The sequence below is a fragment of the Rhinoderma darwinii genome, unplaced genomic scaffold (assembly GCF_050947455.1).
Source record: "Rhinoderma darwinii isolate aRhiDar2 unplaced genomic scaffold, aRhiDar2.hap1 Scaffold_1630, whole genome shotgun sequence".
NCBI classification, from domain to species: domain Eukaryota; kingdom Metazoa; phylum Chordata; class Amphibia; order Anura; family Rhinodermatidae; genus Rhinoderma; species Rhinoderma darwinii.
The window spans coordinates 27,647-45,377 of record NW_027462030.1 but is presented as its reverse complement, the minus strand read 5'-3'; the positions used below and the strand labels follow the sequence as shown (position 1 = coordinate 45,377).

Genomic DNA, 17,731 nt, shown 5'->3' with positions numbered 1-17,731 from the left:
AGGCACATAATCCACATGCGGTACATCTTTCTTTACCGTTTTCATCTCTATTTAAGATATGTAAACCTCTAAATACAGGACTAAAAGGACGCGTTTTTTCTGGATAGTTAAGCGTTGGTTTTTTTTTGAACATATGTCCAAAAAGTAATAAGCATTCCTTTTATGATAGAAGGTAAATATAACCTTTCCCACCAACTTAGTGGTTTTTGACTTACCTCTAATCTTCTACTTGTAAGTGAAAGCATAAAAAAATATTTTTAATAAATTTAATAGTATAAACAAAATACTGCTGTTATTAATAAATTAACGAGGGCTAAAGGAAGTAGTATTTTCCACCCTAAATTCATAAGCTGGTCGTATCTAAACCTTGGTATTGTCCACCGCACCCACATAAATAAAAATATAAAAAGAAATATTTTACAAATAAACTAATTAAACCCAATACTGCAGCTGTATTTGTTGATAAAGTTGTTTCATCTAAAAATGGAATATCATAGCCTCCAAAAAATAAAGTTGCCATTACCGCACTACTAATAAACATATTAATATATTCTGCAAACAAATAAAATCCGAGTTTCATAGAAGAATATTCTGCGTGGTATCCTCCTATTAATTCATTTTCTGATTCGGGTAAATCAAAAGGCGTTCTGTTACATTCTGCAAAAGCACATATCAAAAATATAAGAAATCCTAATGGTTGGTAAAGAACATTCCAAAAGGTATTTTGTTGTTGTAATACAATATCTTTTAAACTAAAACTTCCTGTTATCATTAATAGCGTTACTAAGCTAATGCCCATTGGTAGTTCGTAAGAAATAATTTGAGAGGCCGCTCGTAATCCTCCTAATAAAGAATATTTGTTGTTACTCGCCCAAGAACCAAGCATAATACCATAAACACCAATACTAAGAACTCCAAAAATGTAAAGTATGCCAATATTAACATCTGTAACTTGAGGGAAGAATGTTGTATCAAAAATATTTATTGCTGAAGTCCAAGGAATAATAGCACTCGTCATTAAAGCTACTATAATTGCTAACGCAGGACCAACGATAAAAAGTTTTTTATTTGCACTAGTAGGAATTATTTCTTCTTTAAAAAATAGTTTTATTCCATCTGCAAGGGGTTGCAAAAGCCCAAAAGGACCAACACGATTAGGGCCTATTCTATCTTGCAAAACGGCAGCTACTTTTCTTTCCATAAAAGTGGAATATAAAGCGATTAACATCGTTACCCCCAATATAATTAAAATCAAAACAGTTTTTTCTATAAATGGGAAATAATCATTCATAATTAAGATATTATTTTTATACTATTCTTGATTTATATTTTTTACAAATTTACTTTTTATTTACATCACTTATGGTGTGAATGTCTAATAATAATTTAGGGTCATCGCCCTTTAAAATATCTTTTAGTGTGTTAGAGGGTTTTTCTACATTTTGATAATGATTTTGAGAAATTACCGAAGACGCTTCTATTTTAGCGGGACCATCTATTACCCAATCTTTAGTATTTTTTTTATCAAATCTACAAGTATTACAAATCCATTTTTCTACTTCGTTATATTCATTTTTTCTTGCGGTTACTCTATACACTTCTTCGCCTCTATTCCATAGCGTTACTTCGCCGCAACATTTATCACAATCTCTATGGGCATTTACTGGTTTCAAAAACCAAACTCTATTTTTAAAGCGGAAAGTTTTATCTGTTAATGCTCCTACGGGACAAACATCTATCATATTACCACTAAAATCGTTATCGATAGCTTTTTCTATATAAGTGCTAATTTCTGCTTGATCCCCTCTTCCTAAAACGCCATGGCAACGATTATCTGTAATTTGGTCTGCAACATAAGTACAGCGGTAACACAAAATACATCTTGTCATATGTATTGTATATGGTTGCCTAAACTATGTTTTTCAAAAGTTCTTCTTTTAAATTCATAGCGGGTATTTCTTGTCCATATTCGTAAGAAAGGTCTTGTAATTTACACTCTCCGGCTTGGTCGCAAATAGGACAATCTAAAGGATGATTTAAAAGTAAAAACTCTACAATACCTTTTCTTGCTTCTTGAACTTTTTCTGAAGTAATGTTTTTTACTACCATACCGTCCATTACTGGTGTTCTGCAACTTGCTACTAATTTAGGCATTGCCCTTGCATCTGTAGCGGAACAATGAGCAACTTCTACTAAACAAGTTCTACACTTACCGCCACTATCTTCTAACTTGGAATAATAACACATTGCTGGTGGAACAACATCTCCACCAATTTTTCTTGCTGCATTTAAAATAGAAGTTCCAAACTCTACCTCGACCGATATATTGTCTATGGTAACTTTAATTTTAGCAGGAATATTGTCTGACATAACCTATATTATATATAACAAATTTCAAAAACAAAAAGATTATTTTAAGGCTAGGTATACCCTAGTCTGCGAATTTAGTAAAGTTTTTAAAAAGAACTAAAATAGGGGCTTTTCATTAAAATAAATTGCAATATTTTATTTTAAAATTAAAGATATTAGTTTTGTAGGCAGTTATTAGGCTTTTTACAAATGTTTTTACCTGTATTTAACCTTTTGTAACCGCTAATATTAACATAATGTATTAATATACTATGATAAAAAGATTTATTTCTTCCATTCGGAATAAAGTACCTACGATTACCAATAAATACACTTGGATAAAAAATAAGTATATATTAACTTTATTTTTTTTTACTATTTGGCTATGCTTTATAGATAATGATAGCTTTATTACTCAACATCAACTTTCTAAACAGTATAAAAAACTGGAATATAGAGAAGAAAAATTGGAAAAAAAAGTCCAAGAGATTAAAGATGAAATTAAAGCCTATAAAGAAAATCCTGCTTTATTAGAAAAATATGCTCGCGAGAACTATTTGATGAAAAAAGATAATGAAACAATTTTTATTTTCACGAAGGGGAGATGAAGTAATTGGAGCAGTATTCTTTTTATACTTACAAATATGAATTAATTGACATTGTATACATTGAGGTTTTTTTGCGGTACAAATATATCTGCCGTGTAAAATAAGCCAATGGTGTGCTTTGTGTACTAATTCTTTTGGGAAATATTTTATTAGTTCTTTTTCTACAGCAAGGGGCGTTGTGGCAGCTTTTTTTACTAATCCTAAACGATGCGAAACTCTAAAAACGTGGGTATCTACAGCCATATTGGGTTGATTAAATAATACCGATGTAATAACATTTGCAGTTTTCTGCCAACACCCGGAAGTGTTATTAATTCCTCTACCGTATGGGGTAAAATATTATTATATTGATGAACAACAATGTTTGCTGTTGCTATAATATATTTTGATTTATTATTGGGATACGAAATACTTTTGATTAATTGGAATACTTCGTCGAAAGTTGCTTGAGATAATTTTCAAAAGAAGGGAAATGTTCAAACAATTTAGGCGTAACGATATTTACTCGCTTATCGGTACATTGTGCAGATAAAACTACCGCTATTAATAATTCATATTCATTTTTATAGTTCAGTTCTGTTTCCGCATCTGGAAGATGAAGATTAAAATGTTCTATTAGTAAATTATATTTTTCTACAATTTTCAATAAAAGATAGTATTATAAAAATAAGTTATAAACAAAGTTATTATCTAATTTAAAGTCCATTTTTTGGTATAGTTTTTGTGCTACTAGATTACTTTTTTCGGTTTGTAACATTAACCCTTTGGAATGGCTTAATATTGCTAAAGTTTTAGCTTTTTCTATTAATTGTTTAGAAATACCCTTACCTCTATATTCTTGCAATACAAATAAATCATTTTATAACCATAGTTTTTTCATACTAACAGAGCTAAAAATAGGGTATAATTGCGTAAAGCCGATATATTTATTTTCTTCATTAACAGCAATATAAATTACACTTTCTTGGTTTATTAAACGAGGCATTAGAAAACGCTTTTGCTAATGTTATATTCGTTTCTTGTTTGTAAAATTGTCTGTATAAATCAAACAAATAAGCAACGCCATCAAGGTGTTCAATATCTGCTTTAATAATTTGGGGTACATAAAACTGCTTTAAAATTAAATACATTATTTTTAGGCGAATATAAATTGGAAGGGCTTAGTTTTCAAATAATTTTAAAATTATTTGGTCTTCGTGGAAGTATTTTATTTTTTAAAGAATTATTCAATCATTAAACAGTACATTTTATTAGTTTTGCCCTAAAGAAAATAATTGCTCTAATGTTAATTTATAAGAATATTCACGAACTCCAAAAAATTAAAAAATCTGTAATTACTATAGGTAGTTTTGATGGCGTTCATCTTGGGCATCAAAAAATACTAAAACAGGTTGATAATTTAGCCAATGAACACCATTTAGAAAGTATTGTTATTACTTTCCAAAAACATCCTCGGTTAATTTTAGAAAATGAAAATGCACTTTCTGTTATTACCACATTACAAGAGAAATGCAATTTATTTGAAAAAAATAATATTCAACATTGTATAACGCTTGCGTTTGATAAAACGCTTTCAGAAATGTCTGCGGAATCTTTTATTAAAGATTTTTTAGTGTATTATTTTAATCCTTCGTTTATTGTTGTTGGCTATGATCATCATTTCGGGAAAAATAAATCTGGAAATATTAATACTTTAAAACACTATGCTGCTACCTATTCCTATAAAGTAGACGAAATATCTATTCAAGCTATAGACGAATTAAAAATTTCTTCTACACTTATTAGACAAGCAATACAAACAGGGGAAATAGATAAAGCAAATATGTTATTAGGATATGCGTATTTTTTACAAGGAACAATTATTAAAGGCAAGCAATTAGGCAGAACTATTGGTTTCCCTACAGCAAATATTGCTTTACCTAAAGAAAATAAAATTCTTCCTCCTAAAGGCGTTTATGTAGTAACCTTTATTATTAATGGGGAAGAAACAACCTATAAAGGAATGCTTAATATAGGTGTTAATCCAACGGTAGAAAATACACAAGATATAAAAATAGAAGTTCATATTTTTGATTTTAATAAAGAAATTTATGGACGAGAAGTTACTATTTCTTTTAAACAAAAAATTAGAGATGAAATTAAATTTGCAGATATTAATGCCTTAAAAGCTCAGTTAGAAGAAGATAAATATGTAGCGATTAGCTTAAATTAATAATGTATTATGTTAAAAAAGTTAGAGATTATAAATTATGCTATTATAGAAAAAATTTCTATTTCTTTTGATAATCAATTAAATATTATTACAGGAGAAACAGGAGCAGGGAAATCTATTTTAATAGGAGCATTAAGTTTAGTTTTAGGAGAAAGAATTGATTGGGCTTTGTTTGATAATCCGCAAAAAAAATCCATTATAGAATCTACTTTTGAAATTCATAAACATAAAACGCTTATGCGTTTTCTTCAAGAAAAAAATATTGAAAGTACAAACGAATTAATATTAAGGAGAGAAATTAATCCCGCTACAAAAACTTCAAGGAATTTTATTAATGATAGTTTGGTTAGTGCTACAGAATTAGGCGAAGTAGCTAAATACTTAATAGATTTACACCGGCAATTTGATACTTTAGAAATTTATAGTACAGATTTTCAATTTAAAATTGTTGATGCTGTTGCTAATAATTTTGATTTATTGGCAGCATATCAAAAAAGTTTTTACCTCTATATTGCAGAAAAAAAACATTTAGAAACTTTACAAAGCGAACAACTTCAATCTAAGAAAGATTTAGAATATTATACTTATCTTAACGAAGAGTTAGAAAATATCCATTTTAAAGATAACGAAATAGAAACTATAGAAGAAGAATTACAAACACTTACAAACGCAGAAAATACCCAATTAGCATTAGCGAGTTGTACAGAAATACTTTATAATACAGAACATTCTATACATTACCAATTAAGGCAATGTGTCCATCAATTAAAACAATTAAAAATTAATTCTCCTCAAATTGAAGAGTTAAATAACAGGTTAAATTCTTGCTATATAGAAGTGGAAGATATTTATAAAGAAACTTCTAATTTATCTCAAAAATTTAATCCTAATCCCGAACGCTTACAATTCCTTTCTGATAGATTAAGCGAAGGATATAAATTATTAAAAAAGCACCAAGTTAAAAGCACTCAAGAACTTTTAGCTGTTCATAAACAAATACAAGATAAACTGAATACAATACAAAATATAGACCAAATTTTACTAGAAAAAAATAAAGCGGTAGAAAAATTGCATCAGGAAATAGAATTGTTGGCAGAAAATTTACATCAAGTTAGAGAGAAAAATATTGCTCCTTTTTTAGAAAATCTTCATCTTTTATTACATAAAGTGGGAATGCCTAATGCACAATTTAAAATTAATTTAGATAAAGGAAGTTTTAATGAATATGGTAAAGATACGATAGAGTTTTTATTAGATGCGAATAGAACAAATGCTTTTAAATCTTTAAAGAAAGTTGGCAGTGGTGGGGAATTAAACCGATTAATGCTTTCTATAAAATCTATTGTTGCTACTTCTTTAGAATTGCCTACTTTAATTTTTGATGAAATTGATACGGGAGTTTCGGGAGAAGTAGCAAAGCAAATTGGCGAGATATTAAAATCTCTTGCTATAGATATTCAAATTATTTGCATTACCCATCAAGCCTCTATTGCAGCAAAAGGGAACGCCCATTTATTTGTTTACAAGCAAGAAAAAAACCAATCTTTTCAAACCGATATTAAATTGCTTAATAAAGACGAAAGGGTTATTGAAATTGCCGAAATGCTCGGAGGTAAACCCGCAACAGATAAAGCTATCGCTATTGCTAAAGAAATGATTTTTGCTTAAAAATTATTATTCTGTAATTTTTTTATAGGAAGTAACAATGCCTTTAATAAGAGAAGAACTAAATCCTTGGTGTTCCATTTCGTTTATTCCTGCAATGGTGCAACCTTTTGGTGTAGTTACTTTATCTATTTCGTGTTCGGGATGATTTCCTGTTTGTATTAATAGTTCAGCAGCACCTTTTATCGTTTGGCTGGCTATCGTACTGGCAGTTTTAGCATCAAAACCAATTTCTATTCCTCCTTGAATATTTGCTCGTATAAAACGCAACGCATAAGCAATACCACAAGCTCCTAAAACGGTTGCCGAATCCATTAATTTTTCTTCAATAAAAACAGAAACGCCTAATTTATCAAACATATTTTTTACAATATTTTTTTGAGCTTCGGTAACTGCTTGATTATAACATATTGCAGTTAAACTTTCTTGAATGGCAATAGCCGTATTGGGCATTGCTCTAAAAATAGGAGTTTTTTTGCCTACAACATTTTCTATTTCTTCTATCCAAATTCCTGTTACAGGAGAAATTAAAATTTGATTTTTTTTAATTTCTTTTTTTATCCCATTTAAAATATCAATACAATTAAAAGGCTTTACACATAAAATAATAATGTCTGATTTTTTTACTGCTTCTTTATTATCCGTAGTTACAAAAACGCCTTCTTTTTCAAACGCTTTTAAAGAGGTTATATTTCTTCTACTTAAAATTAAATCTTTAGGGGCAATAAAATTACTTTTTAATAATCCTGTTGCAATAGCGGCACCAAGGTTGCCAACGCCAATTATTGATATTTTCATTATAAAAACTTATAGGTAAAAAAATTATTTTAAATAACAAAGGTAAAAATGGTTTTTATATGGAACCAACTAAAACAGAATTTAACCATTTTTTTATTTCTTCTATATTCATTTTTTTCTTTTTGCATAATCTTGTATTTGATTTTCGGTAATTTTTCCTGTGGTAAAATATTTGCTTTCAGGATGGGCAATATACCAACCAGAAACACTTGATGCAGGGTGCATTGCTAAAGATTCTGTTAAATAAATTCCTGTATGTTGAGTTGCTTGCAGCATTTCAAAAAGTTTATATTTTTCTGTATGGTCTGGACAAGCGGGATATCCGGGTGCTGGTCTTATGCCTTGATATTTCTCTTTAATTAGTTCATCGTTCGAAAGGCCTTCATTATTTACATATCCCCAAATTTCCGTTCTTACTTTGTGGTGTAAATATTCTGCAAAAGATTCTGCTAATCTATCTGCTAATGCTTTTAGTAAAATAGAATTATAATCGTCTTTTTGGTCGTCAAATATTTGTAATTGTTTTTCTATATTAATACCGCAAGTAACAGCAAATGCTCCTATATAATCTTCTTTAGGGAAACAAAATCTGAAAGACATAAATTACTCTGCCCTTCGGCTTTTTGAGTTTGTTGCCTTAAATGTTGTAATTCATAATTTTTATTTTCCGTTTGCACTAAAATATCATCTTCATTTATTTGCTTTGCTTTAAATATCCCACAAACGCCATTTGCTATTACCCATTTATTTTTTATTATTTTTTCTAGCATCTCTTGAGCATCTTTATATAATTGCGTGGCTACTTTTCCAACAACTTTATCTTCCAATATTGCGGGAAATTTTCCGTGTAATTCCCAAGTAATAAAAAAAGGTGTCCAATCAAAAAAAGGTATTAAATTTTCTAAAGGAATATCTTTTAATAGGGTAATACCTAATTTATTCGGTATAGGGGGTTTATAATTTTCCCAGTTAATGGGATATTTATTTTTTCTTGCTTGCTCTAAAGAAAGAAATTCTTTATGGGCGTTTTTACTAGAAAAATCTTTAGCAATTTTTTTATATTCTACATTAATATTTTCCAAAAAAACTTTTTTTGCTGTAAGACTTAATAATTGACTGGTTACATTAACCGCTTTGGAAGCATCTAAAACATGTACTACTCCATTTTCGTATTCTGGTTGTATTCTTAATGCGGTATGTGTTTTAGAAGTTGTTGCTCCTCCTATTAATAAGGGAACCGTTAAGTTTTGCTTTTTCATTTCTTTAGCAACTAAAATCATCTCGTCTAACGAAGGGGTTATTAATCCACTTAATCCTATAATATCCGCCTGTTCTTTTATGGCTTCTTCTATAATTTTTTGTGTTGGTACCATTACGCCTAAGTCTACAATTTTATATCCATTACATCCTAAAACTACACCAACGATATTTTTTCCAATATCGTGAACATCGCCTTTTACTGTTGCCATAACAATAACTCCATTATTTGTATTTTTTACTTTACTTTCTTCTATATAAGGGGTTAGAATGGCTACAGCTTTTTTCATTACACGAGCACTTTTTACTACTTGAGGTAAAAACATTTTTCCTTCACCAAAAAGTTCTCCTACGATACCCATTCCATTCATTAAAGGCCCTTCAATAATTTGTATCGGAACGGGATATTTTTGTCTGGTTTCTTCTATATCTGTATCTATAAAATCGGTAATTCCATTAATTAAAGAATAGGCTAATCTTTCTTCTACATTTTTTGCTCTCCATTCTAAAGAAACTTTTTTTACTTCTTTGCCTTGATTTTGAATCGTATTGGCAAAAGCAATTAACCGCTCTGTTGCCTCTGGATTTTTATTGAAAATAACTTCTTCACAAAGTGTTCTTAATTCTGTATCTATTAAATCGTATATAGGTAATTGCCCTGCATTTACAATGCCCATATCCATACCTGCTTTTATTGCATAGAATAAAAATACGCTGTGCATAGCATCTCTTACAGTATCATTACCCCTAAAAGAAAAAGAAAGGTTACTTACACCGCCACTTATTTTTATAAAGGGTAATTTTTGTTTTATAATTTTTGTTGCTTCTATAAAATCTATAGCATAATTATTATGTTCTTCTATTCCTGTTGCAATAGCAAAAATATTGAGGTCTAAAATAATATCGTATGGTGAAAATTTTACTTGTTCTGTAAGTATTTTATATGCTCTTTGACAAATTTCAACCCTGCGGTTTATGGTATCTGCTTGCCCTTTTTTGTCAAAAGCCATTACTACTACAGCGACTCCAATTTGCCTACAAATTTCTGCTTGTTCTATAAATTTTTCTTCGCCTTCTTTTAAAGATATAGAGTTTACAATACATTTTCCTTGAACGCATTTTAATCCCGCTAATATGATATTGAATTTACTGCTATCTATCATAAATGGAATTTTAGCAATATCGGGCTCTGACTGTAAATAGTTAATGTATTTAATCATTGCTTTTTCACCATCTAATAGAGCATCGTCCATATTAATGTCTAAAATTTGTGCTCCATTTTCTACTTGTTGCCTTGCTACAGAAATGGCTTCTTCATAATTTTCAGATTTTATTAATCGGGCAAATTTCTTTGAACCCGTAACATTTGTTCTTTCTCCGATATTAATAAAATTTGTATTTTCTCTTGCAATAAGAGGTTCTAAACCACTAATACAAAAGTATTTTTCTGTAATTGAATTTTTATTGTGCATATGTTTAAATAAACCATAATAGAGAGTGTGCGAAGCTAATATTTTTTATTAATCAAAGGTAAATGCTAAAGTACATACCGAAATTTTAACATTCGATTTTTGTTGAATTTCTTTAATAGCAGAAACAATGGTGGCTCCGGTAGTAAAAACATCATCTATAATAAGCAAGTGATTTATATTTTTTTCTTTTTTTATATGGTATACAAAGGAGGATTCTAAATTTTTTTCTCTTTGTTCTGTGGTTTTTAATGAGGCTTGTATTTTTGTGTTTTTATTTCTTGTTAGTAAATTAGGATATAGCGGTTTTTTTAAAATATTGACAATCCCTTGAGCTAATATTTCGGATTGATTATATCCTCTTTTTTTTAATTTTTTATAATATAAAGGAATGGCAGTAACAGCATCTATATCTTTGTATAGACTACTTTTTGATAAATATGTGCCCATAAATTCTCCGATAGAAAAGGCAACATCTAATTTTCCATAATATTTAAACTGGTGAATAATATTTCTTAGTATAGAATTTTTTTGAAAGAAATAAATACTACACGCATTTTCTATAGAAATTTTTTCTTGAATTTTTTCGAAGACTAAATTATTTTTTACTTCTTGAAAATTTGTTATTGGTAATTTTTCTTTACAATAATAACAGATAGTTTTTTTAAAAGATAACAAATTTTGTGCACAACCCACACAAACATTAGGAAAAAATAAATGATATAAAGTATGTAAAAAAGTTTTAATCATTCCACATATTATTATCTTTTATGAGTTGTATTAATTCTTGCACCGCTATTTCGCTATCTATATTTTTTTAATAATTTCTTTATTTTTATATAAATGAATTTTGCCCACGCCACTACCAACATATCCAAAATCAGCGTCTGCCATTTCTCCAGGACCATTTACAATACAACCCATAATTGCTATTTTAACTCCTTTTAAATGGTGGGTTGCTTTTCGTATTTTAGTAGTTGTTTGTTGTAAATCAAAAAGTGTTCTGCCACAAGAAGGACAAGAAATATATTCTGTTTTTGAAATTCTTGTTCGGGTTGCTTGTAGTATAGAAAAAGTAAGATGGTTTAAAAATTGATTGGTATTGCTTACTTCTAAATAAGTTCTTCCTTGGGCTTGTATATTATTTATTTCATTATCACTAACTAAAAAAAGTCCATCACCAAAACCATCAATTAATAAGGCTCCAAGTTCTGTAGAAAAATGAATAAGCTGTTCATCAATTAAAGTGTTTTTATCTTCTAAAGTTTTTAATTTCCATATTAAAGGATTTTTATTTTGAATGTCTATTTTTTCTATTAACCATCTACGAAATAAATAATAAGGATTTTTTTCTGTCGTAGTAAGGATTAGAACAGCTTGTTTTTCTTCTTTAATAGTATTAAAAATAAATTGCCAATTTTGTATGTTTGTAATGTCCCAATCTAAAAAATAAGGTGTTTTTTCTATTAGCGATTTTTTTTCTATTTCTTGCGTAGTTAGTAAAGGGTAGGTGTGTTTTTCTTTATTCCATTGGTTAAAAGGGATAATTATTTTTAAATTTTGAGGGTAATTAAATGCTATTTTTTTTTCAAGGAAAATATAATCTGCTGCATCATCTTTAATATTCCATTTGTCGTCAGTAGCATTATATTCGTAGCCTATGGATAAAAAGTCTTGATAAGAAAGTTGCGTTTTATGTTGCCAGTTAGAAATTACAATAGGAACATTTTTTTCTCCAATATTTTCTATTGCAAAGGTGTGGTGTTTTTCATAAATAAAAGGATTGTAGTTTATTTTTTTTACAAGCGGTAATTTATCTTCGTAAGTAATTTTTCTATTCACATATCTTTTTACAATATCTTTACATACAGGAACTTCAAATTCTGGGTCTTCGGTTAAAGAAACACGAATGGTATCGCCAATACCTTCTTCTAAAAGAGTTCCTATACCTATAGCCGATTTTACTCTGCCATCTTCTCCATCTCCAGCTTCTGTAACACCAAGGTGTAAAGGGAAACAAAAACCAAATTCTTCTTGCATTTTAGTTACTAAAACACGATAAGCCTGCACCATAATTAAAGGGTTGCTTGCTTTCATACTTAAAATAATTTGGTTGAAATTTTCTTCTAATGCTATGCGTAAAAATTCCATAGCACTTTCTACCATTCCCATTGGAGTATCTCCGTAGCGACTTAAAATTCTATCACTTAAAGAACCGTGATTTGTTCCAATACGCATTGCAGTGCCATTTTCTTTACATATTTTTACTAAGGGTAAGAATTTAATTCTAATTTTTTCTATTTCTTTTTTATAGTCTATATCGGTATATTCTATTTGTTTGAAATTTTTTTTGTCTATATAATTCCCAGGATTAATCCTTACTTTTTCTATAATTCTGGCAGCAATTTCTGCTGCATTAGGAGTATAATGAATGTCCGCAATTAAAGGGATTTCGTAACCTCTTTTTTTTAATTCATTTTTGATTTGTAATAAATTTTCTGCTTCTTTTTTACTTGGAGCTGTTAATCTAATTAATTCTGCTCCTGCATTTATACAACGAATGGATTGTTCTACAGAAGCTTGTGTCTCCATCGTGTCTGTGGTTGTCATTGTTTGAATACGAATGGGGTAATTTCCACCAATCACTAAATTTCCTACTTTAACCTCTATTGTTGAAAGTCTTTTATAAGTATTAGAAGGGTGTTGCTTAAAATTATTTAAGGTCATTTTTATTATTTTACAATAGTGTAAAAAGGAAATATTTTTCTTGCTAAAATACTTTTTTTAAAGAGGATTACAAAAAATGCTGTTGCAAATTAAAGGATAAAACTATGTTCTATTAATTTTCATTTTTTAATAAGGCTTCAGCAATGATTAAATCTATTGGGTAAGTAATTTTTATATTTTTAATATCTCCGTCTATTAAATGGATAGGATAACCTTTTTTTTCTGCTAGTGTGGCTTCATCGGTAAAAGTTTCTTGATAGGGTTGCGTAAAAATATCTTTTAAAATACTGCCTTTAAAAGTTTGAGGCGTTTGCATAATTTTTACTTTATTTCTATCTATACTTTTATAAAGGTTGTTTTCTTCTATACGAATACTATCTTTAACCGCTATCGCTGGAATTGCTATTCCATTAGTTATTGTTTCCTGTAAGCATTTTTTTAATAGCGTTTTATGAAGCATACAACGAACGGCATCGTGAACAAAAACAATATCTTCATTATTAATTTTTGCTACTCCATTTTTTACAGAATGGTATCTTGTTTTTCCACCAGCAACAATAATAATTCTATTTTTAAAAGGTAATTGATTGCAAAGTTTTTTAAGCTCTTGAATATAATCTTGATGAATAACAATTATTATTTCTAATGTTTCGTGAAAATTTGCGAATATTTCTAATGTCCATTGAATAATAGGTTTTTTATGAATAGGTATAAATTGCTTGGGTAATGTGTTTTGCATTCTTATTCCCGTTCCACCAGCAACAATAATTGCTTTTAGTTTATCCATAATATTAAGTTATATTTTTTGTAAAAGGTCTTTAATTAGAGGATAAGTATTATTTAAAATGGGGGCAATATTTTTTAAAGATATCCATTTTACTGCTGTTATATCTTCTTCTATTTGTGGCTTTAATATTTCGTTACTATCGCAGAGCATTTTTTTCCAATATGTTTTTTTTAATACATATTCGTTTTGTTTCCAAGGGTTATAATAAATATGATAGGAAATATCTAAGTCTTTTATTATGGTTATTTTTTGCACGCCTGTTTCTTCTTGAACTTCTCTTATTGCGGCGGTAGTAATTTCTTCGTTAGGTTCTATTTTTCCTTTAGGTAAATCCCATTTTCCTTTTCTATAAATAAATAATAATTCGTTCTTTTGATTCGTAACTAAACCTCCTGCGGCTTCTATTATTTTTAATTTTTGAGGAATAAAAGTTTGAAGAAAAAAATCTACATCTTTAACAATAATATGTTCATTTAAACAAATTAATTCTTCAATAGTTGTTTTTGTAGAGAACTCTACTGTTGTAAAAAAAAGTGAAGGTGTTTCTTTTACATAAAGGCAATAATTATTAGGAAGAAATATCTTTTGCATAATGCTTTTCTTTTTTTTGAGTTTTTGTCTTTACCGATTTTTTGATTTTTTTATACAAGTTTTCTAAGGTTTTATTTTTTACTATGGTGTAGTTTTTATCTTTAATTGTTTTTTTGATTTGTATTTCTCTATTTTCAAAATCGGGATGCGTAGATAATATTTCTAACATACTACTATTTTTTTCTTTGTTTTTCATTTCCTGAAATAAATAAAATAAAGCCAAAGGATCTATTTGTTTTTGCATTAATAGTAATGCGGAATTTTGGTCTGCTTCTATTTCTAAATTTCGAGAATATTTTAATTGACTTATATTAACGATAATGTTGGATAAAGTATTTCTTCCTAAAATAAAAGATAATACTAAAGCACTACTCATATTACTTAATATAGCTCGTAAACTATGCCTTAATTCTATATGGGATAATTCGTGTCCTAATAGACCTGCTAATTGTTCGTAATTTTTTGTTTCTCGTATAATACTATCGTATATAATAATATATCCTCCAGGCATTGCAAAAGCATTTACTTGATTATTTTTAACAATGGTTACTTTTATTGGAAAGTTTGTTTGCCAATGCATTGTATCTAAAAATTGTTGCATATAAAAAGAAGCCGAATCATTTATTTCGTATTGACTAATTATTTGGGAATATAATTCTTCTCCTATTTGGTGTTCTCTTTTTACAGATATTAGTTTGTATGCGTTATATTCTATAAATAAATATCCTGCAATACATAAAATAATAAACCCTGCCACTATTATAGATATAACAATACCTACTTGATTTTTATAATACCAATATTTTTTGGGATTAAATATTTTATTATACCGATAATGCTTTTGAATATAAAGACTAAAAGCTATGGCATCATCAATTTCTAAAATTTCTTGATGATTATTTATAATAATGGCTTTATTATCAACTATTCTAAATTCTATTATTTCATCTATATGCCAATATTTTTTAGCGTTAATAAAAATAAGAACGGGGGTACATTCCACAATTATTTTTTCTTCATAATTAAGTGTTGCAGAAAATTTATTTTTCATTGTTAGAAATAGTTAGAATTAATTAAAAGAAAAACGAATAAGCAATCCCCCTCTTTGATTAATATTTTCAAGTTGCGTTAAATTATTTTTTGCTAATCTATATTCATAGAACAATTTAAAAGTTAAATTTTTTGTGCTTAAATATTCTATCGATGGTAAAAAAGCATATAGTACATTTCCGCCTGTGGGTGTTTTATAAATTTGGTTTAGTTTTATGTTAAAATTAAAATCTTGCATATAAGATAAGTCAAATTTAAATAATAGTTCGTTTCTAAATCCGGGTTTTAGTTTTTTATATTTTTCAAATTTTTTAAAGCCTCTAATTTTATAAGAAAAATTAAATGAATATTGTTCTTTATAATTTTCACTTACTTGAAAATCTACTAAACTAACGGTTGCTACCTTTCTTTACTATATTTAAATCCAAACCCTATTTGGCTTTTTGTGATTATATCTACGCCTATTAAGGGGTCAAATTTATCCATAATGGTAATATTAGGAATTCTATAATAGGGTACAAAATTTCCACTTAATGGATCTATAAAAAGGGGTATTCCTATTTGTGTTTCAAGATAAGTAGGGTTCATTGAAATATTATTAGAATTCATATTTCCGGTATAATTATTAGTAAGTTTTATTACACTAAAAATTTTATTTAATCCTGGAATTTTAACTAATCCGTAATAGGTTATTTTCCAACTTGGTAAGGGGAAAAAGCCTGAAAAAGGATTATCTTTTATGGTGTTGTTTTTATTATTAATAAGGGGAATATTATTAACATTTCCACCTGTATATGCAGCAATAAAAGAAGGAATTAAAACACTTTGAGCATATTGGTCATAGCCTTTATAATATCCACCATCGGTAATTTGAGTAACATTAAATTCTTTTGCTAAACGAGCAGATAAAATGGTTCTATTGTCTATTAAATTTTTAAATGCAGTGGTTAAAGAAGAATTTGTATATCTATCAAACATTGTTTCAAATGCCCAATAGCTAATATCAAATTTTCCTGTTACAAAAGGATTTAGATGGGCATAAGTTCCATTTCCTGTAGTATCTTTAAAAAGTTCTGAATAATTTTTTCCAAAAGAGTAATTGAATAAAAGTTGTATCTCTAAATATGCCATAGGTTTTATAGAGAAATCTAAACTGGCTACACGAGAATAGGATTGTAAATAATTTTGATTTAACTCTGTGCTATTTGTAATCCATTTTTTACTTGCAGCTGCATCTAACCACTGTTATTTGGTTGTCCACCAAAAGCATAATCTAAACCCGGGGCAAAATTAGAAAGATTATTTCCTATTAATTGAGGGGTAAATATAAACCCGTTAACGGTAGAACTATATACATCACTTATTGTAAACCTCATTCTTGAAAACCAAAAAGCAAATTCTGCCACCAAGATAATTCTGGTGTTGGAAGCAATTTTTGTTTTATATTTACTTTGGCCAATTTAGGTTGACTAATTTTAAATTTTTTAAATAGTGTTATAAAATCGAAATTAACATCAGCTTCTTGCTTATTCATATTTTGAATCGTATGCCCCAAGTAAAAAAGGCTATCTGATGCTGTTATCCAATCGTAGCTTGTTGTATAAGATACTTTTGAGATAATCCAATTTATTGCTTTAATATTTTGTGTAGGTAAGACATAATTAATATTCATATCCTGTTTATAAAAAGTATTTCTACCTCCTTTTAAAAGATGTTCCCATACTATTTTTGTTTTATCCCAATCATTAATTCTACCATAGGGTTCATCTACCCTAGAAAAATTGGTTACTTTAAAATCTATAAAAATAGATTTTGTAAAATTCCATTTTATGCCATAAAGTCTATTGATAATAAATTTTTTATCATAATATTCTGGCATCTGGAAAACATCATCTTCAAAAACACTTCTGGCTTTCGTAACTGTAAATTGTCTATCAAAGGTAACTTTAAACGAAACATTAGAGGGAATAAAATTAAAGTTTAAATTTTTTATAACACTAGAAAATTCTTTTCTTGATTTTATTTTTTTAAAGGGTTCTAAATACTTTATAATAGGACTATAATTATACGCCGCAGAAGTATTATAATTCGTAAAATCAAAAGTTTCTACATACGGAGAAGATTTTTCTATTGCCGAAAAAGTATAAGAAAATTCCCAATGTTTAATACTATAAAAAGTTGGTGCTTCTCCCTTTTTTGCCAATACACGAACATTAGT

At 28.4% G+C, this 17,731-nt stretch overlaps 4 protein-coding genes across 4 annotated transcripts; 2 read left to right on the top strand and 2 right to left on the bottom strand.

The window, feature by feature from the left end:
- The first annotated feature begins 4,536 nt into the window (after positions 1-4,536).
- On the top strand, positions 4,537-5,169 carry LOC142699763 (bifunctional riboflavin kinase/FMN adenylyltransferase-like). The gene has a single exon (XM_075848081.1). It carries the CDS (start codon positions 4,537-4,539, stop codon positions 5,167-5,169), a length of 633 nt encoding a protein of 210 aa, XP_075704196.1.
- A 237-nt stretch (positions 5,170-5,406) lies between these two features.
- LOC142699762 (DNA repair protein RecN-like) lies at positions 5,407-7,372 on the top strand. Its single transcript, XM_075848080.1, has 2 exons — positions 5,407-6,781; positions 7,356-7,372. The coding sequence occupies exons 1-2, from the start codon at positions 5,407-5,409 to the stop codon at positions 7,370-7,372; spliced, it is 1,392 nt and encodes a 463-aa protein (XP_075704195.1).
- A 368-nt stretch (positions 7,373-7,740) lies between these two features.
- Positions 7,741-10,361, bottom strand: LOC142699760 (methionine synthase-like). The gene is given in 2 exon segments (XM_075848079.1): positions 7,741-8,210; positions 8,213-10,361. Coding segments are annotated over 2 exon segments (2,619 nt in total).
- Positions 10,362-11,551: 1,190 nt separating this feature from the next.
- LOC142699759 (4-hydroxy-3-methylbut-2-en-1-yl diphosphate synthase (flavodoxin)-like) lies at positions 11,552-13,085 on the bottom strand. Its single transcript, XM_075848078.1, has 2 exons — positions 12,228-13,085; positions 11,552-11,569 (listed from the first exon to the last, which is right to left on the bottom strand). Exons 1-2 carry the CDS (start codon positions 13,083-13,085, stop codon positions 11,552-11,554), a joined length of 876 nt encoding a protein of 291 aa, XP_075704193.1.
- Positions 13,086-17,731: the final 4,646 nt, after the last annotated feature.